General features: G+C 40.3%; 1 protein-coding gene across 2 annotated transcripts in view; it reads left to right on the forward strand.

Moving 5' to 3' along the window:
* The window catches only part of DNER (delta/notch like EGF repeat containing), a 293984-nt gene that overhangs the window by 198612 nt on the left and 82475 nt on the right, over positions 1 to 12897 (forward strand). For both annotated transcript variants that reach the window (XM_075937624.2, XM_075937623.2), the window contains exon 6: positions 12129 to 12282. In XM_075937624.2, the coding sequence (XP_075793739.2) occupies positions 12129 to 12282 (154 nt within the window). The remainder of the gene's footprint in view (positions 1 to 12128; positions 12283 to 12897) is intronic.

The raw sequence follows: 12897 nt of genomic DNA on the forward strand, positions 1-12897 counted from the left end.
TGCCATCTGCTTAGGAGGCACAGGGTAAGTCAGTCATGTTTGTTCTAAGGATTATAAATATCGGTTAATTGACTAGTCAAGTAGTTGATGGAAATTCTAGTTAACTAGTTGATAAGCACATAACTAGTCGATAGGCACTTCTACATTCCACCTTTGAAATGTACAAGAGCTCCAGAGGAGGGACTCCCTCCTACTCCCTCAAGAGGGCTCTTGTACATTTCAAAGGAGGAATGCGGAACTCCGCGTGCAGCCCGGGGTTGGCGGGAAGTTCCACAGACTTCGGGCTGCACGCAGATGTGCCAGCTTTGAAATGTACAAGAGTCCCCAGTGGAGACTCTTGTACATTTCAAAACTGCAGCACACCATGGAGCCCGGGGTCAGCGGCAGACTCAAAGTCCCCGGTGACCCTGGGCTCTCTACTGCGCTGTGGGTTTGAAATGCTGAACAGAGCCAGGGTCAGCTGGGGACTCCCCAGCTGATCCCAGGCTCCACAGCTCCGTTTTGAAACACTGCCCCGGCGTTTCAGAGGGGCAGCAACACACAGCTGAGCAGGGCTGCCCCTTTGAAACGCAGAGTCCCCAGCTGATTCCAGATTCCGCTGAAATGCCACAGGGAGCCCGGGATCAGCTGGGAAATCCCCCGCTGACCCCGGGCTCCATGCTGTGCTGTGGCTTTGAAATTCACAAAAGCCCTCGCTGAGGATTCTTGTACATTTCAAAGCTGGTACACCGCATGCAGCCCAGAGTCAGCAGGACTTCCTACTGGCCCCGGGCTGCACATGGAGTTCCGCATTCCTCCTTTAAAATGTACAAGAGCCTCAGTGGGAAATTCCATCAACTACTCGACTAGTCAATTTATCAATATTTAACATCCTTAGTATGAACATCTCATTGTCACCCTCATCTTTCATTCCCTATTGTTGCCTATTGCTTATATTTGCTTCATGTTAAATTAGACAAACACAAACTTTGCCTATGTTTTGATATAGTTCCTAGCACAATGGGGTTCTGGGATGTTTGGGCACAACTGATGACAATTAATAATGATGTCTAGCTTGAATGCAATACTTTTCATCAGTAGATCTTAGAGACCTCTGTAAAGGTCGGTATCATTTTACAGATGGGGAAAACTGAGCATAGAGAGGAAATGACTTGCCCAAGGTCACCTGAACGATTCAGCTGCAGAGCCAGAAACAGAACCTAGCACCAGGCCAGTATTCTAACTATTAGGCCACATTCCTACCCATAACACAAAAACTAGCATTATTGGCTTAATTTCAGGAAAATACTTAAACTTAACCTTGAGTTTATCTTGAATTACAGCCTTTCTCAGATGTTTTAGTCTCTAGTTCTGAGAAATAATTGTATTCTAAACGAGGGAGAATAGTCCATCTGGGTCATTGGGTTCCATTTCTCTTTGTGTAGATCGAGCTCTACGACAAGAATTTTCTAGATCATCGGGATTCTTAGATTAGCAACATTTCAAACAAAGTTGAAACCCATGCTATAAAACTCCTGTAGTTTGGTAGAAAAGCTACCAGGCTTTATGTATTTTTTTTTTTATGAATTAAATATGTGAGAACCATAAATAAGTGGAGAAAGACTGAGCTAAACTATTCTGACTAAATTTTCTCTCCCGAAGACACCCAACATGGATTTCAGTGGCAAAACTGGTGACATTTGACAGTTGATTATAACTGAAAATGAGATTTTATGATGATTAAGTGTCAGTCAACTTTAATAACAGGTGTAATTTAGTATCAGCGAATTTGGCTTTTATAAAAGTTATCAAATGTATGTAAGATGTATGGCAAAAATGCATCCAGGAAAGCAGCCTTCCCATCCCTCCATAGTCCACAAAGCAATATTAGTTTAGTTATCAAGGTTTGAAACACCTTGTGATGTAGAAATGATGAACACATTTACCTATAAATGTGACACAGCAGAATAACAAGTCGGTGAGTCTTCATTAGGTTTAACCTCAATGGCAGTTTGCCATGAAGTTTGATATTGAAATGCAAAGCCTCTATACCTTGACTTTTCAAGTAAAGCTCAGGTTGGAAGTGAAAACATGTGAGGTATGATGGATGTTTGATGCCCTGCGTAAAAGTAAGTTGGTATTTGACAGTGTAAGTGCCATATGATGAGTGCAAATAAAAAAAAATTTCAAAAGTGATTTCAGCACTGGGTCATACTCTTATTAAAGATCAGTGGGACTTAGGGTGTTTCTATACAGCACAGCTGAACTTGAAATAAGTTATGCAAATTGAGCTACTGTTAATTGCATAGCTTATTTTAAAAAAGCTTATTTTGAAATTTGGAGCGTCTATACAGCACTTATGTTGAAATAGAGCACCCTTTTGCTGACTTCCCTTACTTTTTGTACAATGAGGGTTACAGGAATTGAGGTAAGAAGTCATCCAACTTGACAGTATTTTGGCATTATTTCAAAATCACTGCCTGCTATGTAGACATGGACGAAGTTATTTCAGAGTAATGCTAGTTATTTCAAAATGATATTGCTGTGTAGATGTACCCTTAGATTCCCAGGTGCCTAAATGACTTTTTAAATGAGTTTTAGGCTCCAAACTCACTTAATGCTTTTGAAAATCATTTCTAAACTGTCTAGTGCAATTTGGCACCTTTTGTTGTTTGATGGTCACAAGCAAGAAGGACTACTTTCTTCGCCCTGAGATTTAGCTTCTTCCGGTCTATAATGAGATTAAGTATCCATTTAGACCACTGCAACTGGGTTCTTATTATGTTGCTATAAATAAGATTTCACTCTGTTTGTCAAATTATGCATTTTTCAAAAGCACTAAATTCACTGAAGAAGGTAAAAAAGCAGGTCATGTGCATTTCATGTTTAAATGAAACAAAATCTTCAAAAGACTTTTGTTTTCCCAGTATTCTTAGAGATTAACATTAAAGAAATAGTATCACTAATGAAAGCATTAATTAAAATACTAATTTTATACTATTTATTTTTCTTCACTAATCAAAGAAGCTAATGACATGGTACTGTTTCATCAGATGTTTAGATTCATTTTAGTTTACAGAATATCTCCATTTAAGCATGGAATGAAAAAATATAGTGTGATATTACATTCACTTTAATTTATCATAAAGTATAGAGAATCATAAAAGGTATTTAAACAGTTTAGAAGATAAATGTATTTCTTTGCAGTGTTGTTGTAGCTGTTTCGGCTCCCAGGATAGTAGACACAAAGTGAGTGAGGTAATATCTTTTATTGGACTTATTGCTTATGTCTCTCACCAAACCAGTAGCTTGTCCAATAAAACATATTACTTCACCCACGTTATTTTTGTAGTTTATTTCTAGACAGTTCTATAGATGCTATTATGTAGCTCAAGTAGAAGTTGTGGTCTTGATGCAAAAATTATTGGCTGAGGTTCTAAGATCTATCTTACACGGGAGCACAGAAGAGAGGTTCATATAGTCCCTTGTGGTATTAAAAGCTATGAATCTGTTAAAAGGGTAAGCCAATATTATATTTCATATGACATCATTATTGTTTGATATCCAATCAAAAATGTTTGGATTTGTAATGTTAGTTCAAGAGGCTAGTGAGAGAGGGAAGGAGATTTTAAGACAAATTTTAAAGAGACATGTCTCAGTGGTTTGGATTGCAGTCATCTGGAGATTTCCAGATATGTGGGGTAGCACCAAGTGAAACAGCTCTAATTGGTGAGTACAGGTGAAGGAATGTTTGAAACCAAAACTGCAGTCAGACTAATGGAACAGCAAGGAAATGTGGTCAAAATACTAGACTGAAGCAAATACCTGGAAAGTTTGGAATAATTAAAGGGGACTTTTGAATTAAGACTGAAAGAAATAAATTATATGGCACAAGATTATGGTAATTTGGGCCAAAATGGTTTTGTTTAATAATTACAGGTACAAATGATTATAAATAATTCACCATTGCCTGGAAAAAAGATGAAATATTTGAGTATATGAACAATACTCAATATGTACGTATGATACTTTACATATTAAAAATGTTCTGTTAATTAATCCTGTTGGAGGGAGCTGAGATAAGCCATTTCTGAGTGGTCCTTTATTGGGGTAATGAGTTAAATATCTGAGATACTACTGTATAAAAAGTGTTGAAAACAATTAGATTATATTTGCTAAATAAAGTATAGTCTGTTTGTATCAGACCATTGGTGTTTTTTTATAGAGACTAAACAGCCACAGCGCACAAAACAAATTCAATATTTTCAGCTCCTGGTTTGTGTTTTGAGTAAGAAAGCAATTAAAAGCTAGTAGTGAGAATTGACCAACATCATAAAAAGAATCTGCAGTTTCAAGGAAAACAAATAGCTATTCTATTAATCTGCCTCTGTATGAAAGACTGATTGCTTAAATGATCACCTGGATACCAAGAAAAAGGCAAAGAAGATAGCTAATGTAGTTTTTCTGAATAGGCTATTGACATGAAAGGAAGTACAGGCAGTCCCCGAGTTACGCGGATCCGACTTACGTCGGATCCGCACTTACGAACGGGGCTTTCTCGCCCCGGAGGTCGAGGTAGCGGATTGCTACCTGTGAGCTGCGGGGCGAGAAAGCCCCGTTCGTAAGCTGCTCTGGTGCCCCTGGTCTGCTGGAGACCGTCTCCAGCAGACCAGTGGCACCGGGCGGGTTCCCGCGCTTCTGAGGCTTTGCCAAAGCAAAGCCTCAGAAGCGTGGGAACCCGCCGCTGCTGCCGCTTCAGTCCGGGTGCCTGTGGTCTGCTGGGGACCGTCCCCAGCAGACCACAGGCACCGGGACTGAAGCCGCAGCCGTGGGGGGGTCCCGCGCCTCTGAGACTTTGCCAGAGCAAAGCCTCAGAGGCGCGGCACCCCGCTGCTGCTGCGGCTCTGCTCCCCGTGTCCCTGGTCTGCTGGGGGGGGGGGGGCGGCTAGTGTGCCCCCCCCCCCAGCAGACCAGGCTTTTGTTTTGGACCCTGGAGCAGAGCAGCTGGGGCGCTGCCGATTGGTCCTGCAGTGCCGCTCTGGGCACTACTGGACCAACCCGGCAGCACCCCAGCTGCTCTGCCCCAGGTCCTGATTCAGCTGCTGCTGGTCAGTTTCAGCAGTGGCTGAATCAGGACGCCTGGGGCAGAGCAGCTGGGGTGCTGCTGGGTTGGTCCAGTAGTGCCGAGGAGTGGTGCTACTGGAGCAACCCAGCAGCACCCCAGCTGCTCTGCCCCAGGCGTCCCCAAGTCAGCCGTTGCTGAAACTGACCAGCGCTGACTACAGGGAGCCCGAGGCAGAGTTGCTCTGCCCCAGGCTTCCTGGAATCAGCGCTGATCAGTTTCAGCAGCAGCTGACTTGGGGAAGCTTGGGGTTCTTAAGTTGAATTTGTATGTAAGTCAGAACTGGCGGTCAGTTTCAGCAGCGGCTGAATCTGGACGCCAGTTCCGACTTACATACAGATTCAACTTAAGAACAAACCTACAGTTCCTATCTTGTACGTAACCCGGGGACTGCCTGTACTTGTAAACACTGCAAGAATGGTTGGAAGGGCATGGGGGTTTCAAGAATGAATATGAATATAATTTAATGTGTCAGCCCTGATTCTACCCTGTCATGCTGATGTATAGATGGTGTAACCCTACTGAAGTCAACAGATTTGCATCAGTCTAAATGACAGAAGAGTGAGGCCAGTCATTCTTGAATTTATCTTTTTGAAAAGCATGACCTCAGAGCATCCTCTGTGTGATCTGGGCAGCAACCTATAGGCTAGCTTGGTCTTTTACTTCCATTTGTGCATTCAGATTTGAGTTCGGGAGGGAATCTCAGATCTGCAGTCTTGCTAAACAATGGTCATTTTTTAACTATTACGGAGAGAGACACATGTCCCAACACAAACTATGTTTTGCTCAAACACAAGATATTGTGCTTAAGATAGGGGAAATTGTAAATTTAATAGCCTGTTATATAAAGGAAGTCACTAGATGATCTACTGGTCTTTTCTGGCCTTTAACACTATGAATCTATATATGAGATTACATTTGTAATCAGAAATGAAGTGCCCATCTTTTAAAAAGGGAAGGACAATCCAGGGAACTATAGACCAGTCAGCATTACCTCAGTCCCTGGAAAAATCATGGAGGGGATCCTCAAGGAATCCATTTTGAAGCACTTGAAAGAGCGGAAGGTAATCCGGAATAGTCAACATGGATTCACGAAGGGCAAGTCGTGCCTGACCAATCTGATTAGCTTTTATGATGAGGTAACTGGCTCTGTGGATATGGGAAAGTCAGTGGATGTGATATACCTTGACTTTAGCAAAGCTTTTGATACGGTCTCCCACAATATTCTTGCCAGCAAGTTAAGGGAGTATGGATTGGATAAATGGAGTATTGTGTCCAGTTCTGGCCTCCCCCCCCCCCCATAGAAAGGATGCGGATGCATTGGAGAGGGTCCAGCGGAGGGCGACCAAAATGATTAGGGGGCTGGAGCGCATGACCTATGAGGAGAGACTGAGGGATTAGGGTTTGTTTAGTCTGCAGAAGAGAAGAGTGAGGGGGCATTTGATAGCAGCCTTCAACTTCCTGAAGGGAGCTTCCAAAGAGGACGGGGAAAGGCTGTTCTCAGTAGTGACAGATGGCAGAACAAGGAGCAATGGTCTCAAGTTACAGTGGGTGAGGTCTAGGTTGGATATTAGGAAAAATTATTTCAGTAGGAGGGTGGTGAAGCACTGGAATGGGTTACCTAGGGAGGTGGTAGAATCTCCATCCCTAGAGGTGTTTAAGTCTCGGCTTGACAAAGCGCTGGCTGGGTTGATTTAGTTGGGATTGGTCTTGCTTTGGGCAGGAGGCTGGACTTGATGACCTCCTGAGGTATCTTCCAGCGCTATGATTCTATGATTCGTACTTTGTGTATGCTTCCTGAAATACGTTTTATTTTCACTTCTGGGGCCTAATTGGGATTCCTGGATATCTATTCCCTGGATATATTATACATGAAAATATTCTGATTTTCTTCAGGTTGCTCTGACTAGCAACACTTTGTAGTTGGCCCCAAGATTGGGGCAAAAGCAAACAATTTCTTAGCTGTGCCAAATCCTTCTTAGATATAGGCCAGGTTCTGGCCCTTTGTAATGAGAACAGGAAATTAATATGGTCCATAATGTACAACATGATCAAGTCCATATTGCATCCTTGATATTACATGAACATTATTTCTTTGATTTTTTTTAGGTGTTCTAAATAAAATAAAAGGGTTAAGTGTTCTGGATTCATTGATCTCATACTTTAAAATAAACAAACCAAACAGAATTGACGTAGAGAATAATCAGTTAGACTTCAGACTAGGAAAATTCTGTGAAGAGGTAGCAATCGACTAGCAATGTCAGAGGTTAATTGGTTAACCGATAAGAGGACGTGCTGATGGGGCTATGGGAGTTTAACTGTTAACTGGAACTGATAAACTGATGCTTATTGCCAGTATCCTATGGAGCCCATTTAACTGTGTAACTGATGGAATGGTAACTAGTTACATGGCTTGTATTTTTAAACCCTTTTTACATCCTTATAATCGAGAAATGCACTGCATTTTGCCTCTTAACTCGATTTTAAAAGTGTGCTCTTCCCACTCTGTGCCTGAAGCCCAGTAAATCTCTCCTCATTTCTACTTCTTAAAATTTAAAGTTTTTTTTCTTGAGCATGTTTAAAAAAGATAGACTGTTCTTTAAGTCAAGGGCCATTCTTTGGTAAATTAGTAAATAAGGTATGAATTATTGAATGACTGGGTTATGATCATGGGAGCAACAGTCTTGAATTGATGATAAAGCCTAAACTAAACACTCAGAAACAAACATGATCACAAGACCTTTAGGATATGCAGACTGACTGTTTAAACATAAAAATCATTTGCTGCCTGAAAGAGTTAAAATAACCAAGATGGATTATACTTGTAATACATATGTGTTCTCTTCACCCAAGTTGCTATCTTGTCCTACAATTCACAAAATGTGATTGTGTGTCTCATGTTATTTGCATACTGATAACCAAGCCAAGGTTTTGAGGAATTGATGGTTATCTTTAAGATTTTTTTTTTAACAGAAATGAGCCATGTGCTGATGTGTTCTCCAGCACTGTCATAGGGAATTGAGGAAAAACATTGTGAGTGCCATTAATGACTTACCTGTAGGGATTTATCATTTTTAATTTCAGAAGGTGGGGAAAGCTGCTACTGGAGAGATTGTTCTAGTTTTGATTTTGACAAATAAGGAAGAACTGGTTGAAAATTTGAAAGTGAAAGGCAGCTTGGGTGAAAGAGCATAATACAATAGTTTGTGGTTCTGAGAAATGGGAGAAGGGAAAATAGTACAATAAAGACAATGGATTTCAAGACAGCTGATGTAATTAAACTCAGAGAATTGGTAGGAAAGAGCCTTTGGGAAGCAAGTCCTAAGGGGGGAAAAGAGTTTGTAGTTTTTCAAAGATAGGGCATAAGAGCAAATTATCCCACTGCTTAGGAAAGAGAGGAAGTATGGCAGTAGACCACTTAGCTTAACCAGGAGAATTTCAATAATCTGAACACCTTCCCCCCTCAAAAAAAAAATCCTCCAAAAACAATCTGTTGGGTCTCGGGAAGGTTTGGGAAGCAGCATGGGAACAGAAGAGCAGGTAGCCTGATTTAGCTCCACTGCACTACTGCACTTTTTGTTTGCAGCCTTCCCATTTTGGCATCAGTTGTCTCTGGGGCTATGTCTAGACTATGTCCAAGGAATGTGTCTGCTCTTCTACTTTTTTTTGCAGAAGAGAAAACATGTTCCTTGGACGTAGTCTAGACATAGCCAAGTGACAGAAAAGCCTCTTCCGCAAAAGCGACAGGAAAACGTCTTAGTCTAGACCTAACCTGGGAGATAGAGGAAACTCCTGGTGAAACTGGGAGAGTTGACATCGCTGTTGCATGCCTCGGGGGGAGAGGGTAGCAGTGAAAATTAGGATGAGAGGCTAAAAAAGGGAAGGAAAGTTTAAAACTACTTAGGCAAGTTAGATATTTTTATAGTTGCCTGGGCCTGCATGAAATGCATCCTAGAGTATGCAAGGAGCTGACTGAGGAGATATCGGATCCATTAGTTATTGTCTTTGAAAAGTCACAGACGACGAGTGATATTCCAGAGGACTGGAAAAGAGCCCTCTACAGAGCTCTGTGAGAATACATTCATATCCCGTGGACAGGGGCTGCTGCTGCCAGGGCTGTCTGTGGCGAAGAGAGGCTGTTGGACTCAGTGCGAGCCGGAACCCAGCAGTTCCAGCACATGCTGATTGCTGTGCCTCTGCATTTTAAATGTAGTAAGAAACCAGCAGCTCTTACTGCATTTAAAATGCAGAGCCACAGGGTGGGTAGTAGCCGGAGCCAGCGCGAGCTACTCCCGCTGTGGCTCTGCAGAGCGGTCCTATCAACTATACAATTAGCTTAATAACCGCATTTTAATGTCCTTACTTCTGTACCAGGAAAGATAATGGAGCAAATAATTAAGCAATCAGTCTAAAGATAATAAGGTGATAAGTAGCAGCATGGATTTGTCAAGAACAGCTTGTATCAAACCAACCTGATAGCATTCTTTGACAGGGTAACAAGCCCTGTGGATAGAAGGGAAGCAGTAGATGTAGTGTGTCTTGACTTTAGTAAGGTTTTAGATAAAGTCCTGCATCACCATCTCATCTCATTAATAAATGCAACTTAGATGGGAAATGCAACTTAGATGGAGCTGTTGTAAGATGGGTGCATAACTGGTTGGAAAACTGAATTCAGAGACTACTTATCAATGGTTAACAGTCACGCTAGAAGGACATATTCAGTGGGATCCTGCAGGGAATCAGTTCTGGATCTGGTTCTGTGCAATATCTTCATCAGTGATTTAGATAATGACATAGAAAATACACTTATAAAGTTTGTGGACGATATCAAACTGGGAGGGGTTGCAAGTGCTTTGGAGGACAGGGTTAAAATTCACAATGATTAGGATAAACTGGAGAAATAGTGTGAAGTGAATAGGAAAATTTTCAATCAGAACAAATTCAAAGTACTCCTCTGAAGCAGGAACAGTCAGCTCCACACATACAAAAGGAGTGTTGTAAAACGAGATCTGGGGGTCATGTGGACCACAAGCTAAACATGAGTCAGTGTCCTTTTTTGCAACATTGTTAAGCATCATTCTGGGATTGATCAGCAGGTATGTTGTAAGCAAGACACAAGAAGTAATTCTTCCACTCTACCTGGGTCTAAGCTTCATCTGGAATAATGTATCCAGTTCCAGGTACCACATTTCAGGAAAGATAGGGAGAAATTGGAGAAAATCCAGAGAAAAGCAACAAAATTACTAGTTTCTAGAAATCATGACCTATGATGGAAGATTGAAAAAATTGTGTTTGTGTAGTATAGAAAAGAATTTAGTGAGTGGGGACACAGCAGTTTTCAAGTACATAAAATATTGAGAAAAATTGTTCTCTTTCACTTCTGAGCATAGGACAAGAAGCAATGGGCTTGAATTGCAGCAAGGGAAGTTGAAACATTTACAAAAACTTTCTAACTGTTAGGTGATTAAGCACTAGAATTAATTGCCAAGGGAAGTTATGGAATCTCAGTCATTGGAGATTTTAAAGAGCAGGTTAGAGAAACACTTGTAAGGTATTATCTGGCAATCCTTAGTCCTGCCTTCAGTGCAGGGGACTGGATTAGATGACCTCTCAAGGTCCCTTCCAGTCTTATGATTCTGTGACAAAGATCTATCTAGATAGATTTCTACTGGCTACATACCTGTGTGTATGTATTACTTGAACTGTAAATTACCGTGTCATATGGTAGTAACATAAATTGTGGTTTTGGCCAAATCTCTATGCTTTTGTTCAAACTACTGCAATGTTGGTTTGGAGATTTGCAATCACTCACATGGAGCATACTCACTTCTTGTGATCTGCAGCTTATGAAGGATGTAAAAGTGTGTGCACACCACTTACTCAGCACCAGCTTTTGGATGACCCAGTAAAATATAAATCATTCCAGTTTTCGGAAATATGCAGTGTTAATCTATGTGCAGAATCAAGCCTGTTACTGATTTCTATTGACTAGAAAGTTTTGCATTGTTTTAAGTCCATGTATTGTTTGTTTATTTTTTTTCTGCATCGTACACTGCTCTTCATGTATCTAAAGTGAAGATAACTAACCTCCCCCCCAACATATCTGTATTTTCCTCTGCATTCTACTGCAATATGCATCATAATATTTATACATGGTTGCATTCTGATTATACTGTACTGGCCCTCTGTATGTTTGTGTGTGTGGTGTCCTCTAATAGTTGGCCTAAAAGAGAAAAAGGAACCTATTGTAACATGCACTAATAGCTACTGGAGTTTTCCTTAGTTTATCTGCTAATAATGTTAGTGTTCCCTCGCTGCTGCTTTAAAATATTTTAATAATTTGTATAACTACTGGCAAGTCTGAATGTCATATTGTGTTATGTCTATTTTTAAAATATGAATTTCTAAGTCTTTGAAATAGTCTCCTTTTGAATGTTTTTGTTATAAATTAAGATTTGAAACAGGTAGTAGAAACCTTAGGAAGAAAAATGCTTTCACATTTGTCTGTGGGACTCTGGCAGAATATAAGAGACTTTCCCTAAACGAATTTGTCCCAGGTTTTACACAAAATTGCTAAGATAGGAGTTTGGCGTCCCATCGCTGTCCTTTATCTACATTGGTGTATCTCCCATTAACATGATGTTGATTATATTCAGTAGAGTTTTTTGTTACTTTAATAGCGTGTCTTAGGGAATTAATTAATGCTTACAGTTAACTGGAACACTAGAGTAGAAATTTTACAGTGGGCCTGTATATAACTAGTTTGCATATCATGGTTCTGATCCCAGTTTCAGGTCTCTGTGTTCAGATCTCATTACTCCATTGTAATTCCCACTAATATGGCCCCAAGTTTTGTCTCAATAGGGGGTGCAGGATCAATATTTTAAAGGGTAACTTTAGAAATATATTTTTTTACAATGATGTGCTTATAGCTGCTGGTTTTTTTTTACCTTAGCTCAATAAAGTTCACAATCCAGAAATAAACTTGGAAGTCTTGTAGTAATGGATACGTTTTATTTGTTCATAGGCAACATTTTTCTGTGACTGTGAGGATCAATATATGGGTGCTTTCTGTGAAGAATTTAATGCCTGTCAAAGCAGGCCCTGTCAGAACAATGGAACCTGCACTGATGTAACACAAAAACATGATGGGAAAAATTTCACCTGCACTTGCCCTAATGGTATGTTTTCATGGTGCTTTGAATAATGTATTTCTGTTTTAATATTCTCTGCATATCTTTTGCAACAGCGTGTTTTCTGTATCTTTAGTGAGAGGAAAGGAAGCAAGGGGGAAGATGCTGTAGAAACATACAAGCTAGTGCTACCGAGACCACTTGATGTAGGTCTTACCTTTCTGATTGTTGTCCCAATCAACAAGACTACTCTCAGTTGTAAGAATTACATATTATCAGGAAGAGTTTGCAGATTCAGGGCTCAGACTTTGCTGCCTAAAACTGTTATGTTATTTGCTTTTTGGTACACACTTGAAATGATTCTTTTGAGTAATTAATATTAAGTGGTAGACATTTTGTCCCTCAGACTAGTCAAATAAAAGAGGGATTTCTATGCAAACCATGCAGCTAATGGATTGTTCATACTATTAATTTAAAATAAAAATTTGAAAAAATGTTATAAAATGTAAAAGGTTAATTGAGTAACGTGTGGTTTGGTTAATGATTAAATGTATGTGTTTTAAGTTGCTTTGAAATTGCTTCCCAAGCATTTTTTTAGCACTTAATCAAATGAATATCGGCATCTTAATTGGAATTAAAATTAAACTAAATATGACGGTCATA

This window comes from Pelodiscus sinensis, chromosome 10 (assembly GCF_052426305.1).
Source record: "Pelodiscus sinensis isolate ZL-2025 chromosome 10, ASM5242630v1, whole genome shotgun sequence".
Taxonomy (NCBI): domain Eukaryota; kingdom Metazoa; phylum Chordata; order Testudines; family Trionychidae; genus Pelodiscus; species Pelodiscus sinensis.